Raw genomic sequence first — 26,624 nt, 5'->3', positions numbered from 1 at the left:
CCTCCAAGGACTAACGTTTGTTGATCTTTCGATCCTTGTTAGTTGACTTACGGTGTTGAATGCCAGTTACAATGTGAAACAAATGATCATTCAATGTTTTGATCAAGAATGCGAAAGATACCGAATGAGAGAGGCAAAAGGGTCATTTTAGGGGGTTTTTTGAACCCTGGCTCGCCCAGGCTAGCCTCTGGCTCGCCTAGGCTAGCCTCTGGCTCGCCTAGGCCCCCAAATAGATTAGGGGTGAAGTAACCAGCTCGCATGGGTGAGGAAGGTTACTTCAGGTTGAAGCAACAGCTCGCCTGGGCGAGCTGCCATGACCCCTAATGCCATCTTTTGCTATAAATAGGCGTGAGGGAGGTTGAGTAGAGGGTTCCAAGGGCCAACATTGAGAGAAATTGAGAGAAATCAGAGAGAAGAAGAAGAAAGAATAGGGAAACAAGGCCGAGGTGCTACCAAATTGCGACCGTAACGATTCTCTCTGTTTTTCATCAAACATCACTTGAGGTTGTTTCAAGGTCCAATGCCTTAATGACTCTCCTCACTATAACACATAAACTTTTGTTCATAATTAAAATCAATCTTTCAAAAAAACATAAAATCCATATAACACATAAACTTTCAGACTTAAAGAACTACGTAGGTTTTTTTTGAAGTCACGTAGGAGCAAGGGCAACACCCTTGTCGACCCCAAAAAAATAAAAAAATATAAAAGGGAAAATACATAATTTTGAAGTCACGTATTTGCACACTCGATTAAAGGCTGCCGCCCCTTGTGACGGGCGCGTGGGGTGCTAATACCTTCCCCGTACGTAAACAACTCCCGAACCCTCATTTTCAAAATACGCAGACCTTCGCCTTTTTTTTGTTTTTTCTAACGTTTTCCTTGAATAAAAGTAGGTGGCGACTCCCCGCGTTTTTCTTCATGAGAAGACGCACCATTTTGTTTTGCCTCGCCCTCCCGCTGAAGGGTATGTTGTGACAGTTGGCGACTCCACTGGGGACTGTTAGAGAGTTAGGCCATTCAGTCAGTGTGCAATGTCTTTATCATGATTTCTTCTTTATTTATGTTCCCTTTTCCCTTTTATCTTTTGTTTTGTCCATATTTGTATGTAACCTTTGCTATGTTGTTGTGTTTGGTGTATGTTTGTCTATCGATTACATTCATAGTTAGAAATATTTTGTCTATGCACACATGGCACCTACACCTCACACACACATTGAGATATTAGGCCCTATACCCGGGTCTATGTGAGCCATAAGGAGTGGAAGTCGATCTACGGTCATGTTGGGTCTCTGAATGGCTTGATAACAGTGAAGCCTCATCTAGAGTTTTCCTCTTTTAGTGATGCATTGTCGCTGATAGTCCCTATCGCCACAATGTATTACCTAAGAGGATGATATCTCTAGAAGCCAGTAAAGTTACATGAAACCACCCTTGGGAATTATCACTAGAAGTGGACTTTTGGATCCTTTCCATTAGGTTCCGGAATTAAGGGGCACATAGCAAACTCACTCTGGCTTGTTCCTTGATTGCATCATACATCTCTTCATGGCATCGTAATGGACATATCATTCCTGCATTTATCATTTATCATAGTCATACATCGCATTTGCGTGAGTCAATGCATTATCATACATCTCCATTTAGCATGCTTTTGTTTTGTCAACTGCATACATTCTATTTTCACAGTTTGCGTGTTATGTTCACCCATGCATGATCCTTGCATTTTCCTCTGCAAAACAAAAAAAAAAAAAACAAAACAAAACAAAAACAAGAACAAAAGAAAGCCATGAAAGTTTACACCATATTCTTAGTTACATGTGTTGGCTACCATGATAATGGCTATAAACCAACCATGTTGGGATTATACACTCATTTCTCTTAAAAAATGATTGAAAATCATGTGAATATGGTACCTAATGCATGGTTAACTAGGAAGATGATGGTTATTAGGGTTTCTCATGTTGATCTCATAATTACATGCATAGCATAAGTATGCCCTAGTCATTCATCTCTATGATATGTTGTGTTAGTCGGTGAATACGACTAACTTTTGTGTATAAAACTTGTGTAAATTGTATCAAACTCCTCCAATTTATGGTTATTTTGTAGTGTTATAAGTTCTTTTAGTTAAAGATAGGTAATAAATACTTAGTAATTTTGTTTTGTGTGTTTAATAATCATTTTCTCTCAATTTCAGGTTAATTAGGCAAGTTTGTGAAGTGCTGATTTTCACATGCTCGCTAAGCCAATCTACTGGCTTAGCGAACCATCCACTGAGTGCAACATTCCTCGGCTAAGCGCGAGGAAGAATCTGGAAGAAGGATGAGCTATGCATGTTCGCTGAGCAAAGGGTCATCCCACTAAGCGCATCGCTTCAGTCCATCCGTTGAGCGAGAAAACCACGTGCTAAGTCGATATTCACTAATGTGCACTGAGCGGACCAGAGTTGCGCTAAGCGCACGAGCACGAACAAAACCACCAATTTAAGCCTGAAATCAGATTTAGAGAGGGAGTTTGGCCATTTTCTCAAGGAGCTTCTGCATGTGAGAGATTCTAGAGAGAGAAAGGTCCAAGTTCCAGAGAGTTTGAGAGATTTTGTTGTGTGAAGATCTGTAGAGACCAAAGCTTGAATAGGAAGCCATCTTGAGAGCTTGAGATGAGTTTATGAGTGATTGTGAGGTCCTAGAGGTGGAGGAGACATCCCCACTACTTGTATTTCTGCAATCTTTCATCTTTCTCTTCTCTTCGTTGTAAAGGAAGCTTCCCAGTTATGGAAAGCTAAATCCTCTGTTGGATCTTCCTTGTAGGTAATTGATGTAAATATCTTTTTATCTATTTAATCATGTTTTGTGTGTTCATTGTGCTATCAGAACTTCATTCTACCATGCTTTTGCCTTGATCACATAGATGCATGTATTTTTAGGATCATTCAACAGTGGAAACTGGTCTGATTCTTAGAACTTGATAGGACAGGGCTAGTTTGTCGTATTTTCACGAGGAATCGGGGTACGGTAACCTAGTTGTATGTTTGTCTTAATGCGGTCCTGGCCGAGTTTAGTCCAATAAGAGGAATCTGTGGACGATGCTTGATCAGGATTAGGCTAGACTATCTTGAGGAATTGGGGTTTAGCATTTCAGGAGACACCATAGAACGCATGAGCATTGTTAAGTAGAGAATATCCTTCTAGCATCAGGCACCTATTAGGAAGACCAACGTGTTGTCTACTTGTTTTTATGCTTCATTTCTCACGTGATTTTTCCCTTTTTAATAGTTAGTTTACACATCTGTTCATATAAATACGTCTCTTTTCACACTAGACACCTATTCACTAAAATAGCTTTACCAGGTAACACAAGTTCCCCGAGAGTTCGATACTCGGTTCTTACCGTTTTATACTACTTGCGCGATCCGGTGCACTTGCCGGAAGCGGAACAAGTTTTTGGCGCCGTTGTTGAGGTACTTATTTTTATTTGGAAAGTTGGTTCATTTTTAGGTGTCTATTCTTTATTCGTTATTCTTTGATGATATGTGAATATTTGTTCTCAATTCCTATTTGTCTTCTCTTATTGAATTGGATAACCGCTGTGTCTTTTAGTATTTTATATGCATAGATCTCCCACATGCAATTTAGTTCCTCTGGATTTAGAAATTGAAGCTACATTAAGAAGGAACAGGGCCGAGAGGAGAAGAAAAATTTTGCAAGAAAGAACAGTTGCATCCATTCTTGAGGAAGAAACTCATTTCTCTGATTCATTATCACCTGATTCACCATCATTAAGGGAATCCGCTACTCAATTGCCTAAAGCCTCTACCATGGCAGACGAGCAGCACCAGAGGATTACCCTTGAGGATTATTCAAGCAGCTCAGTACCACAATTCTTTACTAGCATTGCACGTCCTGAAGTGCAAGCTCACAACATCAACTACCCACATTCTTTGATTCATTTAATACAGGGGAATTTATTCCAAGGATTACCTAATGAAGACCCCTATGCACATTTGGCAACATTCTTCGAAATATGCAACACTGTTAAGATTGCTGGTGTGCCAGATGAAGCTATAAGACTCAACTTATTCTCATTCTCATTGGTAGGAGAGGCCAAGAGGTGGCTTCACTCGTTTAAGGGTAATAGTCTGAAAACTTGGGAAGAAGTTGTTGAAAAGTTCCTAAAGAAATACTTCCCAGAGTCCAAAACTGTGGAAGGGAAAGCTGCATCTCTTCATTTCATCAGGTCCTTGATGAGTCTTTGAGTGAAGCATTGGAGAGGTTCAGAGGTTTATTGAGAAGAACTCCCACCCATGGGTTTTCAGAGCCAATCCAATTGAATATGTTCATAGATAGGATGAGACCACAAACCAAGCAACTACTAGATGCTTCTACAGGGGAAAAAAATAAAGCTGAAGACCTCGGAAGAAGCAACTAAGCTAATTGAGAATATGTTAGCCAGTGATCATGCCATTATGCATGACAGAACCCATCAACCCAAAAAGAAAAGCTTGTTAGAACTATCATCACATGACGCTTTATTGGCACATAATAAGTTGCTTTCTAAACAAATTGAGATTTTAACAGAAACACTTGGTAAGTTGCCAACTAAACTGTCTATTGGTCAACCTTCACATTCTTCTGTTTTACAGGTGACGGGTTGTACCATCTGTGGAGAGGCTCTTGAAATAGGCCAATGTAATCCCATTGAAGAAAACACTCAAGAAATTCATTATATGGGAAATCAACAGCGGCAAGGGTATACTCCAAGAGGATTTTCAAGCTTCCAGCAGGGTCCTTATAATCAACAAGTACAGTGGAGGTCGCACCCGGGTAATCAGTTCAACAAAGACCAGGGTGGACCTTTGAATAGGCCAATCCAACAAGGGCCCAACATCTTTCAGAGGACTACTAAGCTGGAAGAGACTTTGACTCAGTTTATGCAGGTAACAATGTCAAATCATAAAAGCACTAAGTCAGCACTGAAGAACCTTGAGGTCCAGGTGGGATAACTGGCCAAGCAGATAGCTGACAAGTCATCCAACAGTTTTGTGGCAAATACAGAGAAGAATCCCAGGGAGGAATGCAAAGCTGTGATGACAAGAAGTAAAAGGTTTGTGGAGAATGAGGAAGAGAAGAGTGTTGGACACAAGAAGAAAGCTGTTGAAGAGAAAGGTATTGATGGAAGGAAAAATAATGTGAGAGGTGAAAATAAACAGGAAAAAGAGAAACAAATAATGGTCAATAAAAAAGAATTGAATGACCGAGAAAAAGAAAAAGAAGTAGAAAAAGAAAAAGAAAATAAAAAAAATTGAAAAAGATGAAAAAAATGAGAATGAAAAGAAGAGTAGAAGTGAAAAAGCTGTGAATGAAGTTGCGGAAGTACCATATCCTGTGGTACCTTCCAAGAAGGAGAATGACCGCCATTTGGTGAGATTTTTAGATATTTTTAGGAAACTGGAGATAACCATGCCCTTTGGAGAAGCTTTACAGCAAATGCCACTCTACTCCAAATTCTTGAAGGATATGTTAACAAGGAAACATAAGTACATTCACCAGGAAAACATTGTTGTGGAAGGAAATTGTAGCACTGTGATTCAAAAGATCCTTCCAGCTAAGCATAAAGACCCTGGGAGTGCAACTATTCCTTGTTTAATTGGAGAAGTCATTGTGGGAAAGGCTCTTATTGACTTAGGAGCCAGTATAAATTTAATGCCACTCTCCATGTGTAGAAGGTTAGGAGAGTTGGAGATAATGCCCACTAAAATGACTTTACAACTGGCTGACTGCTCTATTACCAGACCATATGGAGTAATTAAAGATGTGCTGGTCAGAGTGAAACATTTTATCTTCCCGGGAGACTTAATGGTAATGGATATCTGTGAAGATACTGACATTCCTATAATATTGGGAAGGCCATTCATGTTAACTGCTAGTTGCATAGTTGACATGGGTAGAAAGAAGCTGGAAATGGGTTTTGAAGATCAGAAAATTGATTTTGATTTGTTTGTTGAAGACAAGCTCGCTCTAGAACAAAATGCTTGCTTACAGGTAATGGAAGTGGGTCAAGAGGTTTTGAAAGTAAGAACCAAAACATGATATCACCCAGTACGGTAAATGCGTCAAGCTAATGACGTTAAAGAAGGGCTTCCTGGGAGGCAACCCAATTTTTAATTTTTGTTATCTTTGTTTTTCATGTATGTATCTTGTGGAACTTGCTTTATAATTTGTACTTTGGAGTATATCAACTTATCCTTGATTGTTAGATATAAGGGTTTCAATTTGTTAAGGAAGGGACTGAAAAATGGCATACAAAACATTTTTTCTGAAAAACAGTCCTTTCGCTAAGCGTAAGCCTTGTGCTAAGCGCATCTTTGGTCATGCGCTAAGCCGTGATTCTCAAGTGCTTAGTGATAAACCCTGGCATCTGAGGCTGATTTGATCTGCTAAGCTGACTAAGGCTAAGGTAAGAAAACTTCAATTCGATCTGAATTCGGCTAAGCTGCAGCCTGATCGCTAAGCCCATCATACACTTTGGCTAAGCGTGAGTCGTTGCCGCCAAGCTCATTTCTTTGTGGCCAGAACTGGGGTTCATGAAGCTAAGCGCCAGTTATGGCGGCTAAGCTGAATTCCTTGCGGCAATGTGAGTGCTAAGCGAGTACTTATCAGTTAAGCGCATGCTCCTCTGTACTCAAGATGCATCATTTTAGCTAAGCCGGCTAGAGCCCGACTTAGAGAGAGTTATAGGTTTTTTTTATCTGCATAACTCGCTAAGCAGTCTTATCCGAGCGCTAAGCCAAGCCTTTTTTGTGTTAAAAAAACCAGATTTTAAATTTGAAATGTCGGCTAAGCGCGTAGATCCGCTAAGTGAGCATCTTTGCGAAACCAAATGTCTCTCTGGCTCGCTTAGCACGGAGGTCCGCTAAGCGAGAGTGTCAAAAACTGCTTAAGGTAGTCAGTTACACTCACAACTCCCAAAATTTTCAATGCTTCTTCTATGCATTCTCTCTCTCCAAAAATTCACCCATTGTGCATCTGTGCTTCCCTTTTGTATTTTCTACTTCCAAGCAATAACCATTCACCATCCAAGTAAGTTCCGTGTTTTTTATTCTCTTTTACTTGTCTAAACTTTAGGGTAGAAGACTTCACTTGTAGTTTTAGATTTTTAGGGTTTTAATGTTTTGTTAGAATTAGTTCAAGATTAGGACTATATATACGTGTATACTGTATTGATTATGTTGCACACATTGCATGTCTGATATGCCTTTTAGTGGTTTAAAAAGTGCAAGGAAAACGAACTGCGTTTTTTGCATTTTCTGGAAAACGCGATGAACTCGCTAAGCGAGCACTCTGTGCTAAGCGAGTTCATCAGTATTCGTTGAATACATGCATTTTTGGACAAACTCGCTACACGCGCCTACCGCACTAAGTGAGTTCATCTTTTGAGGATGAACACTCATCCTCTTGCTGAACTACCTGTGGCTAAGCGAGGCTAAATCGCTAAGCCCAAGTAACTTAGACAATTTTTTTTTTGTTGATAGCCGCGCGCTAAGCCGAGCTTTCCTGGGCCAAGCGTGATTCATTGCGGCATCCGCTGAGCTAAGCGAGCCTCGCTCGCTAAGCTCCCAATACTTAGTGAAATTTTTGAATTGTTGGTGCCGCTAAGCGCAGCCTTTGAGGAGCTTAGCGCATATCCTTGCGGCAGATGTTCAGCTTAACAGGCACTTGCCAGCTAAGCCAAATATGCAGAAGCTGCAGTTCTGCAACTTCCACTAAGCGACTTCACCTGTCGCTAAGCTGAAGTATGTATTTTATGAAGGTGAGCTTAGCGGACCATGTCTCGCTAAGCCGCCGGTGCCTTTTTTAGTTTTTGAAATTTGAATAACTTGTGTCTTGATTAATTGTTTAGTTTCTTTATTTGTAGATGGCTTCTAGGAAATGTAAAAGTATTGGTTCAAGACCCACAGCGCGGTATGACACAAGGAGATTCTCTTCCTTAGATGCATGGACCCGATACACAGATAATGTCGTGGGGAGAAACATTTTACCAGAGAGGAAAGTAGAGATATATCACACTGAGGTAGATGAGTTTGAGGCTGAATTGGAGAGGCATAATTTCCATAAACGCCTCACCAATTTAGTCGATGGGAGCATAGACCTGGCTTTGGTGAAAGAGTTCTATGCAAATTTATACAGTTCTGAGGACCGTCCACCAAAGCAGTACAGAGTCAGAGGTCATTTGGTGAAGATTGATGCTGACAGTCTCAACACATTCCTGGAGACACCTGTGGTATTAGCAGATGGGGAGACCTTACCCGTATACTCCAGATACTGAAAGTTTCCTATAGACTACTGAGAAATAGAGGTTGCCTTATGCATACCTGGCCAAGGGTTCATCTTAAACTCTGAGGGCCATCTTGGGAAGATTCTTAGGAAGGATCTGACTACACTAGCTCAGGTGTGGAGTGTCCTCTCATACTCCAACTTGGCCCCCACATCACACACTTCTGACTTGACAGTGGATAGAGCTAGGTTGATCTTTGGCCTAGTCTCTCGCATGGATATGAACATAGGAGCGTTGATCTTTGGCTAGATGACCCCTATAGCCCAGTCTAACACTTCTAGACTTGGGTCCCTACTCTGATCACCGCATTATGTAGAGCCAGAGGGGTTGTCTCTGATAGCCTCACTTTTGAGTGCCTTAGCCCGATCATTAACTTGGCCTACATCAAGAAGAACTGTTGGAACCCCAAGGATCTAACAGTTTCTATCCGAGGGATTTGGAGAGCGAGGGCTAGGCCAGCTGAGCTCCCTTCCACTTCTGCGGCTCCTACTCTAGCATCCACGTCAGCAGCTCCTTCTGTTCCAGCCTAGACAGATTCCCAATGCTTTGAAGCCATGCTTCATAGTATCCATCAGGGATAGATTATTCTTTTACAGAGTTTACAGGTGGTGGCGCATACACAAGCCTTTTGACCAAAAAGCTTACCTTGAATGATAAATGTACCCTTTGCACCCTTTGTGAGTTGAATGATTTTGTCAATAATTGAACCCTGAACCTGAATGATTATCTCCAGATACCTTGTTTAGACTCTAGGAGAGCATATGGTTCAAGGCAAATTTACCCCAAATTTGGGGGAGTGGAGTTAATTGGGATGTAAAGAAAGAGGTAAAAGCATCAACACACACACAATAAATAAATTGTGTTAAAAAAAAGCAATCAAAGAAAATGTGTGCTGATGTAATAAGGTCAAAAGCGAATGTAATTAGGATTTGTGCTCTCTTAGAATCTAATCCTTTGAACCTAGAAAAACCAATAAATTTTTGCAGCCAAACCTCAGTTAGAGGCTATAGAGTCTGAAAGGGACAATAGTTTCAATATTGGATCAGATGGAGGTTTGAGACTTCAAGATAGGATTTGTGTTCCCAATGTGCCTGAACTTAGGAAGATGATCATAGAGGAAGGACATAGGAGTAATTTGAGCATCCATCCTGGTGCTACCAAGATGTATCAAGATTTAAGGATGATGTTTTGGTGGCCCAACCGGAAGTGGTACAACAAACCACTGAGAAAGTCAAGTTAATCCAGGAAAGGATGAGGACTGCCCAAAGTAGGCAGAAAAGTTATCATGATAAAAGGAGGAAAGATCTAGAATTCGAGGTTGGTGATCATGTATTCTTGAGAGTCACTCAATACACTGGGGTTGGTCGAGCATTGAAATCTCAAAAACTCACACCTCGCTTTATTGGTCATTTCCAAATTCTTAAGAGAGTTGGCCCTGTGGCATACCAAATTGCATTACCCCCGTCTCTTTCTAATCTTCACAATGTCTTTCATGTGTCTCAACTCCGTAAGTATATCCATGATCCATCCCACGTGATTGAATTGGATGATGTACAAGTGAAGGAGAATTTGACATATGAAACATTGCCTTTGAGGATCGAGGAAAGGCGAACAAAACACCTAAGAGGGAAAGAGATTCCGTTGGTCAAGGTGATCTGGGGAGGGGCATCAGGAGAAGATGCCATGTGGGAATTAGAAATTCAGATGCGAGAAGCTCATCCATCCTTGTTTGAGTAAGGTAAATTTCGAGGACGAAATTTCAAAAAGGGTGGGAGAGTTGTAACACCCTGATATATATCTATATATTATTAGTCATTATATTTGATGTTTGATTATATTGTTGTGTTATTCTATCTGTAATTAGTTTAAAGGAGGTGAGTTTAGCTATTAAAAAGGGTGTTAGTAGTTAAAGCGTTAGCTACTCAAAGAAGCCTCTTGAGAAAGCTTCTCAAAGAAGCCACGAGGAAGCTTCTTGAGGAAGCCTCTTAATGAAGCTACATGGAGCTGTCTCGGTAAAAACGATGCCCAACCTTCGTTAACCATTGGATCTTCTCGAAATTTGGTCTGCAGTTTCACAAGACAAGTTTCCACGATCTGACCAATGGGATCTTTGAGAAGATGTCTGGAGTGTGCGCGACATTTCTGTTTCCGAGAGCATTGCTCACTTGTTTGTTTTGAGCCTTGTAGTCCAAGTAGCTTAGGAAAAATGCCATTCCTTCTCCTTTCTTTCTTCCAAAACCATTTCCAATGTTCCAAGCTCTTTCTCCATCACCCACAGCCACCATTAGCCACCACAAACCGCCGTTGTTCTCCGTTGAAACCCCACACCGAGAGGAACCCTTCAACCGAAGCGGAATCTTCCAACTTGGCTTGTAGTTTCGGTAGACAACGAAACCCTAATCCGACCTTTCATTTTCCTTCGAGGTAACCACGGTTCTATGTGATGCAAGCTCCATTGGAGCTTGTAGGCCTAGGATCTTCTTCATCAATGGATTCCTTTGCTTCTTGGAAGATAAATGGCAGCGGAATGGAGAAGGAAGAGAGAGAGGAGACGCCACTTCAAGGAGAAGATGAGTCTAGAAGAAGCTCACCACCATAGGAGGCCATGGATAAGAGCTTGGAGGAAGAAGGAGAAGAATGAAGGAAGAGGGAGAGAAGAGCACGAAATTTTGTGCTCTAAATGAGCTTTGAAATCTGAAGTTTAATATTCAAATGTTCAAAGTTGAAAAAAATGCACACACATGACCTCTATTTATAGCCTAAGTGTCACACAAAATTGGAGGGAAATTCAAATTTCACTTGAATTTGAAATTGAATTTGTGGAGCCAAACTTTGGAGCCAAAATTTCACTAATTATGATTAGTGAATTTTAGTTATGGTTCAGCCCACTAATCCAAGATCAATTCCAAGATTCTCCACTAAGTGTGCTTAGGTGTCATGAGGCATGAAAAGCATGAAGGACATGCACAAAGTGTGACTATATGATGTGGCAATGGGGTGTAGTAAGCAAACGCTCACCTCCCCCTCTAAAATTTAATTGGATTGGGCTTCTACCAATTCAATTAAATTTATTTCCAACCACACACATCAAATATCCACTTAGTGCATATGAAATTACAAAACTACCCCTAATACAAAAACTAGTCTAGGTGCCCTAAAATACAAGGGCTGAAAAACCCTATATTTCTAGGGTACCCTACCTACATTATGGAGCCCTAAATACAAGGCCCACAAATAATGAAACCTTAATCTAATATTTACAAAGATAAGTGGGCTCATACTTAGCCCATGGGCCTGAAATCTACCCTAAGGCTCATAAGAACCCTAGGGCCTTCTCTTGCATCTTTGGCCCAATCTACTTGGAGTTTTCTATCCAATGCCCTTGCGGGGTAGGATTGCATCATTATGCTTGTTCTTTATTAGTTTTATCTTGTCTTTGCATCTTTTTTGACTTTGGAACCGCCATTGCATGTTTTACGCTTCCTGTGAAAAACCCTAGAGCAAAGAGACTTTGTAAATGTTATCTTTTCATGAAATGAGTGTTATTTTTGTGACTTTCACTGAACCCCGGTCACATTGGCATGATCAGAATTTCAAAATGATGTCCCTTTGTAAAACCCGAAATGCTCTCAGCCCTTTCATGTAGTGATGAGGGTGTTTGACCCAGAGCATTGTTATTAGCTTTGTTTTCTGAAAATCCATTTAAGTATCCTTTGTTTTTGCATGGTAGAGGCTTGCGTGGAACCAACAAGCAAGGACCAAAAAGAAATCTCCAAGTGACATGACAAGGAACCCCCGGGTAGTTCACAATAGGTGAGGGGAGTTTATTATAAAATTTACCATTTTAACACCATAGTTAGGGTCAGGGAACCTAGCTATGAGGATAACTGCCTGTCCTTATTGCATCCTGATTTTTCTCTTATAGAAAATGATGTTTTTAACTAATGGGATGCGATAAAATTGTTATTGAAATGCATGCTGGTTTTTCAGGAAAAACTATGTTTTGACGAATGGGATGCGATATATATATATATATATATATATATATGTGTGTGTGTGTGTGTGTGTGTGTGTATGTGTGTGTGTGTGTGTGTGTGTGTGTTTTGTGATGAATGATATTGTTGTCTATATTTGATTTGTGTTGTTTGAAGACCTGTGAGTGTGAATCTCAGGCATGAAAGAAATATATATATATATATATATATATATATATATATATATATATATATATATCTGTGTGTGTGTGTGTGTGTGCGAAATGAGATTTATTGTTGATGTCGCTATTGAGGATTTTAATTGATATGTGGTGATATTGATAATTATGATGATATTGATTTGAGATGATGTTGTTAATAAAGATCATGTCAACATGAATTGATGTTATTATTGATGATTATGTCAATATGAAGTGAGGTCGTTGTTGTTGTTGATAACGTCATTGAGACGAGATGATATCTATGTTGAGGGCGAAGTGCACTGACCTTCCAGGGTCTTTGGCACTTGCTTTGGGCCACGTTCATACGTTGGATGTTGTGTATATTCGTGGGGGGCGAAGTGCACTGACCTTCCAGGGTTTTGGCACTTGCTTTGGGCCACATTCATACGATGTATGTAGTGTATGTCATGGGGGGTAAGTGCACTGACCTTGTCGGATGGCCCAGACGTGGGTGACAAGCGTGGTTAGAGAATCTAAGCATTTCTGAGGGGATGCTTAGGCGCTTTAATTGGTCCATGGTCTTTGGCACTTACTTTTGGCTGTGTTCATAGCTCATACGACATAGGAAATAGAGTAACTGTGGCAGAGTGTACTTTGTACTTAGGGGGCTTGTCACCTGGTAGGGAACTCCTTTGGATCGCCAGGCTGATCACCTATGGGGGGGGGGGCAGTTACGTGCACAACCGGGTGGTCTCGACGAACTCGGCATGGTTTCCTAAGTGAGAGTGTCGTGTGGACACACTTAGGCTATTTCCTAATATTTGGTTGTTGGTACGTACCACATTGCATCTGAGAGTTGAGTCAGGTGCATGCATCATTTTGTGCAGTCTTGATTGGATCCATGAATGGATGATGAGAAATTGTTGAATATGGATGATGAGAAATTGTTGAATATGGATGATGAGTAATTGTTGAATGTGGATGATGAATAATTGTTGGATGTGAGTGTTGAATAATGAAAATTGTGTAAGCTCATAATGTTTGCTTATGTTTCTTGCTAATAGTGGTTATTTGGAATTGGTATTGGTTATTTTTATAATGAACTCACCCTTGCAATTTTGTATCGTGTGGTTGATACCTGTGATGATCACGAACATTGTTCGTGGGAGCAGAATGAAAGCAGCAGGGTGCAGGAAGTGATATTCTCGTGAGGAGCCGCCGAGTCGATGTGATGACATTGGCATTATTTTGGAAGAGAGTTGTGTTTTGTAATCAACTCCTCCGTAGTTGGTTTTAAGTTTTATTTTGTTGAGTTAAAGATGTAAAACTTGGATTTTAATTATATTTATGAACATATTTAATTTTCGTTTATGTGTATGACGTGTACCGAGTTACTGTTTCTATATAATTATGTATATTCACTTAAGTAATGGCGTGTTGTTGGGTGAATGTATGTTATGACAAAATTACTTCTATTTTCATAAGCAAATGAAGGAAGTTCTTTTTATAAAAAATGAAATTATCGCATATTAGAGTGTTGATATCGTAGCGATGAGGCGGGTCGTTACTTTTAGTGGTATCAGAGTAGGTCGAACCTTTCGGCCAGTGAGTTGTGAGTCTGCTATGTTTTTTTGTGCATTCTCTGGTTGTTTTGTTGAATGCTTGATGTTGGTTGTTTGCTGATGTTTGATGTTTGTTGTTTGCTATTAGCACTTACTCACTAGTTGTGTTTCTATGAGCTATAGAGATTTGATTGTTGTAGTCATATTGGATTTGTTTTTCTGATGTCTACTATACCATAAGTTTCAATGCCGGGTCACGGGTTATCAGACTGGTCATCTGTGTAATTTGTGAAGGGCAATGGGATGATATGGCAAGCGATCAGAAAATACAAATGATGGAAAGAAGGTGTTAATGTCTTGAGGCATTAACTCTTAAAAGTGACCAAGTAGGAATTTGTGATGGTTGTGATTGTTGTGTGGTTCTTTTTTTGTGTGTATTCCTTCCATGTCTGACTCCCTGGTGTGTATAGGGAGTGATGGCTGGACGGAATGATCGTGCAATAGTGGATGCCCTTCGAGCCTTAGCTCAGGCTATAGGGAATCCAAATAGGGGAGAAGCTGGTGGAGCTGTTGAGTACTAGGGGTTGGACCTCTTCCAACGAAACAACCCTCCTTCATTCAATGGAGGATACAACCCTGATGGTGCTCAGAACTGGATAAGGGAAATTGAGAAAATTTTCCGAGTTATGGCATGTCCGGAGGGGAAAAAGGTTGTTTTTGGTGCATATGCTCTAGTGGAAGAGGCTGAGTATTGGTGGGAGAATACTCGCCAATGCCTAGAAGCTGAAGGTCGAGATGTGACCTGGGATGTCTTCAAGAGAGTGTTTTTAGAGAAATACTTTCCTAAGGATGTTAGGAACAAGAAAGAGATGGAGTTCTTGGAGCTTAAGCAGGGAAACATGACTGTGGCTGAATATGTAGCCAAGTTTGAGGAGCTGGTGAGATACTTTCCCCATTATCAAGGGAGAGATGGTGAGAGATCCAAGTGTGTAAAGTTTCCGAATGGCTTGCGACCTGAAGTGAAGCAAGCTGTGAATTACCAAGGTGTTCGTCAGTTCCCACTTTTGGTTAACATGTGTCAGATTTGGGATCAAGACTCCTGAGACAGGGCGACCTACTTTAGGAGTACAGGTCCAATGAGGAACAAAAAGAATGGACCTCAACATCGGGGAAAACCATATTTGACTCCTCCTAAACAATATGGTAACTGCCATGACAATCAGAGGACTGTTGCTAGGGGATTTGCAGGTGGTAGTGGTAGCAAACCCAATACTTCCCCACTCATATCATTTGTTACAGATGTGGTAAGCCAGGGCACATCTCCTCGAATTGTCTGATATAGGCATAACATGTTTTAATTGTGGACAAAAGGGACACACTCAAAGAGATTGTTTACGACTCAAGAAGGAGCAAAATGGTGGAGGCCCGAATGAGCAAACTAAACATCCAAAGGCCACGGGAAGAGTCTTTACCGTTAATGGTGTTGAAGCTTCAAAATCCAAAGATCTAATCCAAGGTAGATGTTTCATAAATGAGATTTCGTTACTTGTGTTGTTTGATTCCGGTGTAACCCATTCATTTATATCCTATTTGTGTGTAGAAAAACTTAAGCTCTCTGTGTCTTCTTTAAATAAAGATCTAGTGGTAGAGACCCCAACTAGTGGTTCTATGTTAACTTCTAATGTGTGTTTGAATTGTCTTGTGGAGATTTCTCGTAGAACATTCTTGATTGATTTGATTTGATTGACTTTGATCCAGATTGATGCTATTCTTGGTATGGACTGGTTATCTTCCAACAATGTCTTGTTAAATTGTTTTGATAAAAGTGTGGTGTTTGATGATTCTGGAGTGAGTAAGGACATGATGTTTATCTTTGCCAACCAAGTTGTGACATCTTTGAAAGAAGATGCTCAAGTATACATGATCTTGTCTAGCCTGGAAGAAGAGACAAAGGTTTCTATGTGTGACCTCCCTGTTGTCAGAGAGTTTCCTAAAGTGTTTCCTGAGGATATATCCGGTCAGCCACCTGAGAGAGAGCTAGAGTTTTCTATAGACCTAGTACCTAGTGCTGGACCCATATCCATAGCTCCTTATAGGATGTCTCCTATAGGGTTAGCTGAGCTTAAGAAACAGTTAGAGGAGTTGTTGGATAAGCAGTTTGTTAGGCCTAGTGTGTCTCCATGGGGAGCCCCGGTGTTGCTAGTGAAGAAGAAAGATGGAACCATGAGGTTGTGTGTGGATTACCGCCAGTTGAATAAGGTGAGGATTAGGAATAAGTACCCTTTGCCTAGAATAGATGACCTTATGGACTAGCTGGTAGGAGCTTGTGTGTTTAGCAAGATAGACCTTAGGTCGGGTTATCATCAGATCTGGGTGAAGTTTGAGGATATACCCAAGACTGCTTTTAGGACCCGTTACGGTCACTATGAGTATCTAGTCATGCCCTTCGGTGTGACTAATGCTCCAGGAGTGTTTATGGACTACATGAATAGAGATTTTCACCCTTACCTTGATAGTTTTGTGGAAGTATTTATAGATGATATTTTGGTATACTCCAAGACTAGAGAAGAGCATGAAGAACATTTGAGGATTGTGTTGCAAACCCTTAAGGACCGACAACTCTATGATAAGTTGTCCAAGTGTGAGTTTTTGTTAGAGAAAGTTAGTTTCCTAGGGCATGTGATATCTTAAGGGGGTATAGCTGTGGATCCCTCTAAGATAGAGGTTGTTCTTGAGCGGGAGAGTCCTAAGTCTGTTTTTGAGATTAAGAGTTTTCTAGGTTTAGCAGGATACTACCGGAGATTCATAGAAGGTTTCTCCAAGTTGGCTCTACCTTTGACTAAACTAACTCGTAAGGGTCAAGCTTTTGTGTGGGATACCCAGTGTGAGCATAGTTTACAAACCCTTAAGGAAAGATTGACGTCTACTCCAGTGCTAGTTTTGCCTAACCCGAGAGAACCATTTGAGGTGTATTGTGATGCATCAAAGATGGGTTTAGGAGGAGTGTTGATGCAAAATGGCCAAGTAGTGGCCTATGCTTCTAGACAGCTTAAGAATCATGAGAGGAATTACCCCACCCATGATCTAGAGTTGGTTGCTGTGGTTTTTGCCCTTAAGATTTGGAGGCATTATCTATTTGGCTCTAAGTTCGAGGTGTTTAGTGATCATAGGATCCTTAAATACTTGTTTAGTCAGAAGAAGATGAACATGAGACAAAGGAGATGGTTAGAGTTTCTCAAGGATTATGATTTTGAGCTTAGCTACCATCCTGGTAAAGCCAATGTAGTGACTGATGCTTTGAGTAGGAAATCCATACATATGTCTGCCTTGATGATTAGAGAGATGGATCTCCTGGAACAGTTTAGAGACCTTAGCCTTGTTCTAATAGTGTAAGATTAGGAACTTTGAGGATCACTAGTGGGTTACTAGGTGATATCAGAGAAGGCCAGAAGATTGATCCTTTTCTAAGGACTCAGTTGGAGGCTATATAGAGTCAGGAAGGGACAGTAGTTTCAATATTGGATCAAATGGAGTTTTGAGACTTCAAGATAGGATTTGTGTTCCCAATGTGCCCGAACTTAGGAAGATGATCTTAGAGGAAGGACATAAAAGTAATTTGAGCATCCATCCTGGTGCTACCAAGATGTATCAGGATTTAAAGATGATGTTTTGGTGGGCCAACATGAAGAGAGAGGTTAGTGAGTTTGTCTATGCATGCCTTGTCTATCAGAAGGCTAAGATAGAACATCAGAGACCTTCAGGGAAGTTACAACCTTTAGAGATACCCCAGTGGAAGTGGGACAATATTTCCATGGATTTTGTGGTAGGACTACCTAGAACCCCTAGAGCTTTAGATTCTATCTGGGTTATTATTGATAAATTGACTAAGTCTGCTCACTTCATTCCCATTAATATCAGATTTTCCTTGGAGAAGTTGACCACCCTGTATATAAGTGAGATTATCAGATTACATGGTGTGCCATCTGGCATAGTATCTGATAGAGATCCTAGGTTTACCTCTAGATTTTGGGAGAGCTTGAACAGAGCGTTGGGAACCAAGCTTAGACTAAGTTCAGCCTACCATCCTCAGACTGATGGCCAGACTGAATGGACCATTCAGTCATTGGAGGACCTTTTGAGGGCGTGTGTCTTAGAGCAAAAAGGAAGTTGGTAGAGTTTCCTTCCGTTGATAGAGTTTACTTATAACAATAGTTTTCACTCTACGATTGGCATGGCTCCCTATGAAGCTTTGTATGGTAGAAGGTGTAGGACACCCCTATGTTGGCTAGAGCCTGGAGAAGGCCTCACCTTAGGATTGGAAGTGGTACAACAAACCACCAAGAAAGTCAAGTTAATCCAGGAAAGGATAAGGACTACTCAGAGTAGGCAGAAAAGTTATCATGATAAGAGGAGGAAAGATCTGGAATTCGAGGTTGGTGATCATGTACTCTTGAGAGTCACTCAATAGACTGGGGTTGGTCGAGCATTGAAATCTCAAAAACTCACACCTTGCTTTATTGGTCCTTTCCAAATTCTTAAGAGAGTTGGCCCTGTGGCATACCAAATTGCATTACCCCCGTCTCTTTCTAATCTTCACAATGTCTTCCATGTGTCTCAACTCCATAAGTATATCCATGATCCATCCCACGTGATTGAATTAGATGATGTACAAGTGAAGGAGAATTTGACATATGAAACATTGCCTTTGAGGATCGAGGATAGGCGAACAAAACACCTAAGAGGGAAAGAGATTCTGTTGGTCAAGGTGATCTGGGAAGGGGCATCAGGAGAAGATGCCACGTGGGAATTAGAAAGTCAGATGCGAGAAGCTCATCCATCTTTGTTTGAGTAAGGTAAATTTCGAGGACGAAATTTCAAAAAGGGTGGGAGAGTTGTAACACCTTGATATATATCTATATATTATTAGTAATTATATTTCATGTTTGATTATTTTGTTGTCTTATTCTATCTGTAATTATTTTCAAGGAGGTGAGTTTAGTTATTAAAAAGGGTGTTAGTAGTTAAAGCGTTAGCTACTCAAAAGAAGCCACGAGGAAGCTTCTTGAGGAAGCCTCTTAATGAAGCTTCTCAAGGAAGCTACATGAAGCTTTCCCGGTAAAAATGCTGTCCAACCTTCATTAACCGTTGGATCTTCTCGAAATTTGGTCTGCAGCTTCACAAGACACTTGTCCATAATTTCTAGTTTTGTTTGCTTTCATCTTCATCTCGTTCACTTTCGATTTTCTTTTCTTCCATTTTTAACGTGCTTTAACTGTTTATTTAAGTCGTTATCTCGCCTAATAAATGATAAAATGAATTTCAACCGATCATTTGCGTTGCAATCTCGTTTAATCACTATTAAAGCAAAATCTAACCAATCGTTCACACTGTAACCTCGTTTAAACCAAAAAAAGAAAAATAATAATAAAATAATCAAAATATCTTGGATAAAATAATAATAAAATAAATCAAAAAAATCTATCGGACATTTTTCCATTAAAGTTTCCTTGAATGAATTGACTAATAACCAAAGTGAAGCTAAGACTAAAATCAACTCATAAATCAAGCTTTGTCTGCAAAATTCACTAAAAACCGTTTTAAGGTCCAACGCCTTAAACGGTCTTCTTTGCTTTTATCGGTTAACATGGACCGTTCAAAAGCATAAAATCAAGACGTAACTTTACCGCTTTTGCAAGAACTACGTAGGTCTGATTTCCTCATCGCAATTGAGGATACGTAGGAGCAAAAACCCCGCTTTTGTCGACCACCCCAAGAGATCGTTAATGGTCCAACGCCTTAACGTTCCTCTCCTTTCAAAAACCAAGAGATTGTTAATGGTTCAACGCCTTAACGTTTCTCTCCTTTCAAAACCAAGAGATCGTTAATAGTCCAACGCCTTAATGTTTCACTCCTTTCAAAAGAATCAAAAGATCGTTTAATGGTCCAATGCCTAAAATGACTTTTGTGCGGTTAAAATCGATCTTGTGAAGAAAGATCAAAACAACTTAACCAACGTTTAGTTCTAAAAGAACTATGTAGGTCTGATTTCCTCATCGCAATTGAGGAATACATAGGAGCAATGGAAATACCCTTGTCGACCACAAAAAGATAAAAAATACAAAAGGCATAAAAGACATAAAAACGTAAAAAAGGGAAAATAAAACAAATCGAAGACATGATATTGCACACTTGGTTAAAGGCTGCCGTCTCTTGTGACGGACGCGTGCGGTGCTAATACCTTCCCTGTGCGTAAAAACAACTCCCGGACCTTTCACAAATTAAAGTTTGTAGACTACACCTTTTCATTTTTTCCGACGTTTTCCTCAAATAAACGTTGGTGGCGACTCCGTGCATTTTCCTTTCTTGGAAGACGCACCTGTGAGCCCCGTGTCTCCCTCCCGTCGAAGGGTAGGTTGCGATAGTTGGCAACTCCACTGGGGACTGTTTTTAGAGAGTTAGGCCTTCTAATCTCGTGCAATATCATGACTTCCTTTTATGTCGGTTTCCTTTTATTTCTCTTACGTTCTTGTATATAACTCTTTGATGCTTTTAGTATGTTTTTTTGAAATGTATGCATGAGATAGATATTTATTCATTTGATGCACACAATTACCAACACTATTTTTACACACGGTGAGTTGAAAAGGGGCCCTATACCCGGGTCCATGGGAACATAAGGAGTGGAGGTGAATCTGTGGTCATGCTGGGTCTCCGACTTGCTTGATAACAGTGAACCCTCATCTAGAGTTTTTCTCTTTGATAACATGTTGTTGCTGGTAGTCCCTACTACCGCAATATGTTTTTTTGAAGGGGATGATACCTCTAGAAACCATCAATAGAGATATGACCACCTTGGGAATTATCACTAAAAGCCTTTTAGTTCCTCCCGTTTAGGTCCCTAAAATAGGGGCACGAAGTGAACACGCTGCGTGCCTTTTAAACACTGCCATGCATATAACCTAAATGTCATGTACGCCTTTGTTGTATGATTATTTGAGGATATTGCCATGCTGTGTATATCCCCCTGTTGCGCTTTTGTGCATCTGCATCATGTCGTCACACATGCGTTGTATATTGGTCTCGTCTTTTGTCACGGGAAGCCGAAAGGTCCATATCACCTTCTTAACTGCATACATGGGGCATTGCGTCCCCGAATGCGCAAGTAAGAAGAGATAATTTTTTGGGCTCTCGTGTCCGTAAATGCATTCATATCATGCATCGCATAAGCATCTCTGCATGGCATCATAATGAACATATCGTTCCTGTATTTGTCCATTATCATATTCCAGCATCACATTTTGCATGAGTCATTGCATCATCATGCATATGCGTTCAACATACTTTTTGTTCTACAAACTTCATACCTTTTGTTTTCTTGTTTGCTCATGCATGATCCTTGCGTTTTCCTCTACAAAACAAAAACAAAAAGGAAGCGTGAAAATGCACACTACATTCTTAGTTGCATGTGTTAGGTACCATGAGCCAACCATGTTGGGATCATAAACCCATTTAAAAAAAAAAAAAACAAAAACAAAACAAAATGATTGGACATGGTACCTAATGCGTGGTTAACTAGGAAATGATGTTTCTTCGGGCATCTCAATCTCATAATTACATTTTCCATGCATAGCATACGTATTCCCGAGTCTTTCATCTCTATGAAATGTTGTCGAGTATTGGTGATCAAAATTGCCATTCCTTGGGTTATGGGGTTGAACCAAGCTCATGCTTTTACGAAAAGGTTCATCAAGTCAAGTTGAAGCATGGAAGTAACCATCTTGCAAAAATTGGGGCAAAAGATGGATCGAGTTACATCGTTGCTTCATCTACTGCCAAACATATTTAGGATTGTTGATGTCCTTGTTACTTCCAGTTTCACCTTGACAAAGATGTCATGGACCATGTTTAAAATCTAAATTGATTCAACCCCATGTCCTGCGTAAAAATTCGCAATACTTCAACTCTGCATCATTCGCATACATGCATGCTTTTCATTGGTTGCATTGCTCATTGCATTCTTTCCTTGAAAAAAAATGAACTTAATCATTGTTATAAAAAAGAAAAGAACACGCTTTACGGTGCCCTTACCAAACTCGTGCTAGAGCTAGAGTAATGGGTGAAGTAGAGGAGGTGCAAGAGCAGATGAAGGCCGATATGCAGGCCATGAAAGAGCAAACGACCACAATGATGGAGGCCATGATGAGCATGAAGAAGATAATGGAAGCCAATGCGGTTGTAGTTGCCGCTACCAACGCTATTGCTAAGGTGAACCCGATGCCCCCATCTAACCTTAACCAAATGAATCATCCAACCTCATATAGGTAGGCAAAGATTTGGGAAGTACAGACGACCCCATGATGTGCAAATTCAAAATGAGCACGACTTCCCGCCATATGGCTTGCCTCCCAACTATACACCACCCAATGTGGCATACACTCCCAATGAGGATGTCAATAACTTAGCTCCCATACTCATTGAGAGCCAACAACCTCATCATGTACATGTCTCTCAACCCATGGGGGAGACACATGAAATTCCCCACCACAATCTAGCTGACTTCGAGCCTTGCCTCGGATATGCCACTGAAGGGCAAGCAGTTGGTGGTATACCCCTGCAAAACACTTTGGAGGGGCCTCAATTTCGCCCCCAACCACAACCCTTCTATGGAAAAATGGTGGGTTACACACCTTCAAGCTTTGCGGATTTGGTCTTTGCCGGTGAAAGGATCAAAGTGGGTTTGGAAAAAGGAAAATCTGATCATCCTGCTTTGATGAATGCGAAAACTGGGGCAAATGATGAGGATGAGAATGAGGAAGAAACCCTTGCTATGACTGCCATTCCCACACGGTCAAATTTCCCATCAGCCCAACAATGTCATTACTCAGCCAATAATAGTCCCTCTCACCCAATCATCCACAAAGCCTGCCCGCCGCACATTCGGTGCCAAAACACCAACCAAAAAGGAATTTTGTAACAAAAAGCCTGTAGGATTCACCCCAAATTCCGGTGTCATATGCTAACTTGCTCCCATATCTACTTGATAATGCAATGGTAGCCATAACCCCTGCCAGGGTTCCTCAACCTCCATTTTTCTGAGGATACAACTCGAACGCAACATGTGCATATCATGGAGGAGTTCTGGGACATTCCATTGAGCACTGTATGACCTCGAAGCGTAAGGTGCAAAGTCTAATTGATGCAGGCTGGCTGAAATTTGAGGAGAATCGCTTGTTAAATCCTAACATTGACAAGCGACACCACACATGGGGCAATTTTGAAAGCTGTTGTTAGATGTCTCTAATGACTCATAAGGATTTTCAAGTTTATGCCATTATTGTAAACCACAGTTACCATGCTAAATAAAATGGATAAATTTGACATCTTTGTCCCTCATCCTCTCGTAATTACATCTTTGCTTCCACTAGAATGTGGGTGCAAGCCATTGGTTTGTTTGCTCAAGCGACCTGCGTTCCTGAGTTTGGACTTCCAAGACCGTTCAATCAAAAATTACTCGTGCTACACATTTGGTGAGGGTGCCATAAAACGACGAGTAAAGCGAAAAAAAAAAGTTCAAAAAGAAAAAGGAAAAAAGCATTTGATTGACTGTGTTTTCAAGTAAAAATATAGACGTTCATGTGACCTCATTTTATCATTCCGGAAAGTTTGTCTTTTTTAGAGAGAAGTGAGTTATCAAGAATAGGAGTCATTTGACTTAACCCGTCAACTGAAAAAATCCTTCAACTGATTCTCGTCCTTGAAAAATTCTTTTTGTGAGAATCAACTGCCTCTTTCATTCTTCCTTGCTACAAGGTTGTGAAAACAAAACAACGATGGATACCTCAGAGCCCTACACTGAGGCAATGAAAGGCACCATGCATAAACCTCAAGCGAACCTAGGGGAAGATTAGAAGTTCTCACCCAATAGGTTCCTAGCTACAAGGTCATGACGAAAGATAACAATTGGTACCTTAAAGCCTTACACTAGGGCAATGAGGGGCACCATGCATGAGCCTTAAGCGAACCTAGGGGCAGATCAAAAGTTCTCACCCGTCGATGTTTTTAAACAAAAAAGGGGGGACAAACCCTAGGATTTCAATGGATTGATTAAACATCGAATGGCTCCATTGTCGTCACCCCAAAATGGTCAAGTGTTTAAATCAAATAGAACATACACTCTGAGGGAGTTCCCGGAGAGATTTGCAAAAGATAGGATAAGGTTGCATGAATTATCACCTCTTTCAAAAGACAGTCAATTTGTGTTTTCCAAAAAAACAAATCAAATCAAAATCACAAAATAGGGAAAGAATGTCATGAACATTGTATAACTGTCCATTACATTGCATTGTTGCATACGAAGTCCGCATTTACTGCATTTTAAGACAAAGGTTGCATGCATCTGGATCCCTAAAAATCATGTTAACTACATAGATTTCCTACATCTATTGTCCAATCTTTTTGAATTTGGAATGACTGGCCCTCTCAATGATTCAATCTCTTGCTTTCTCATAAGGGTGGACCCTTGGGTACTAGTACCCTCACCTTCAGAGGGCTACAAGCCCTCGCCATCAGAGGACTACACGTCCTCGCCTTTAGAAGGCTGCACGCCTTCGCCTTCAGAGGACTACACGTCCTCACCTTCAGAGGACTACACGTCCTCGCCGTTAGAGGACTACACATCCACACCCTCAGAGGACTACACGTCCTCACCTTCAAAGGGCTACACGCCCTCGCCTTCAGAAGACTACACGTCTTCACCTTCAGAGGACTACACGTCCTCACCTTCAGAGGACTACACGTCCTCGCCTTTATAGGACTACACGTCCTCGCCATAAGAGGGCTACATGTCCTCGTCTTCAGAGGGCTACACGTCCTCACCTTCAGAGGACTACACGCCCTCACCTTCAGAGGACTACATGTCCTCGCCTTCAGAGGGCTACACGTCCTCACCTTCAGAGGACTACATGTCTTCCCCTTCAGAGGGCTACACGCCCTCGCCTTCAGAGGACTACACGACCTCGCCATCAGAGGACTACACATCCTCGCCTTCAGAGGGCTACACGTCCTCCCCTTCAGAGGGCTACACGCCCTCACCTTCAAAGGGCTACACATCCTTACCTTCAGAGGACTACACATCCTCCCTTTCAGAGGGCTACACGCTCTCGCCTTCGTAGGGCTACATGCCCTCACCTTCAGAGGACTACACGTCCTCGCCTTCAGAGGGCTACACACCCTCGCCTTCAGAGGACTACACGTCCTCGCCTTCAGAGGGCTGCACGCCCTCGCCTTCATAGGGCTGCACGCCCTCACCTTCATAGGACTCCACATCTGCGCCTTCAGAGAACTCAAGGTCCTCCGCCCTTAATGCTGAATCGAGGCCTGCGCTCCCGGGTGAGGGGCTAGTAGTTTGCTTTTATCAGTTCTTGGGCCACCCCCTGATATTGGAGGGCGACCAACTGTGCGGGTACCACTATAGAGGGAGGCTATTGTGCAGCTACTATGCATACTAGGGTAAGATTTCACCCAGCCGCTGCAAGGAGATGAGTGTGGATCATGCACACCACCACAACTTCGATCTCCCCCTGCTGAAGTGTCAGTTGGTCTGTACTGTCATGACATAGGTAATTATGCACGTGGCTCAATTGATTTATGATGCCCTCCACTATTTGCAGGGCTGACGCCCACAAGACACCAAGTGGACCGGAGAAGTCCAATAGGGCCCTGGGGTTTCCAGGTCTGGTTATGGGTGCCTAATCGAGGCCATACCTGAATCAAATAAACATTAAAAATGCATTATCTAGGAAGTGATCCTAGGTCGTCTCCCAATGAGCAATGGTCAACCAAACGTTCGTAACAGATAGTAATAAAATAGTAACGAATTGGGGGGGGGTTGTTTGTTTTTGTAATTTAAACAACAAGAAAATTTGAATTAGAAAATAACAGAATTAAAACATGTTGTTTCCCCTTGATTCACAAGCAAGTCTCTTATCCTAGGTTACGAGAATTTATCCTTAATCAGTTCAACCACTTAATCCAACCCTAAATTAAATTACTAAGCGAAAATTAACATAAGGCTGTCATTATGTGATTAAGCAACACATACACCAATTAATCATGAACGAAACTGATCATTAAGCATGAACGTAAATTAAGTGCAGAGACAATTAATCAAGCACTAAGCATGCATGGATCAATAGCAACAAATCCAGAGTAATTGGTGAAGAGGAAAAACTAATCAGCATTCAATAGTAATAACAAAACCTCAAAGAGAGTTGTGCTTGATCCTCAAGAGAAAACAACGCTGGAGACTTAGCCTTTCATTAATCAGTAGAAAACGAAATTGTACATTGAAGCAGAAATGAATTTGCAGAAAACGAATTTTATTCTACGTGAACAGTGCGCATAAACAGTAAAAACTGGAATTCTAAAACCCTAAAATTATTCTCCTCTTCGAAAAAACTCTTAACTAAAACCCTGGTGCTGTTATATAGGTCTCAGCCCCAAAGCTTACAAATCAATTTTAAGTCCAAGCCCATAAACGAAATAAAATAAAATCTGGACCAAGATAAGATAA

General features: G+C 41.0%; 1 protein-coding gene across 1 annotated transcript; it reads left to right on the top strand.

The window, feature by feature from the left end:
• Positions 1 to 14,739: 14,739 nt before the first annotated feature.
• On the top strand, positions 14,740 to 15,156 carry LOC106798544 (uncharacterized). The gene has a single exon (XM_014775143.1). It carries the CDS (start codon positions 14,740 to 14,742, stop codon positions 15,154 to 15,156), a length of 417 nt encoding a protein of 138 aa, XP_014630629.1.
• The last annotated feature ends 11,468 nt before the right edge of the window (positions 15,157 to 26,624 follow it).

The sequence above is a fragment of the Glycine max genome, chromosome 4 (assembly GCF_000004515.6).
Source record: "Glycine max cultivar Williams 82 chromosome 4, Glycine_max_v4.0, whole genome shotgun sequence".
In the NCBI taxonomy this organism is placed as follows: Eukaryota; Viridiplantae; Streptophyta; class Magnoliopsida; order Fabales; family Fabaceae; genus Glycine; species Glycine max.
The sequence above is the reverse complement of the archived record's forward strand: the minus strand, read 5'-3'. Positions and strand labels throughout refer to the sequence as shown.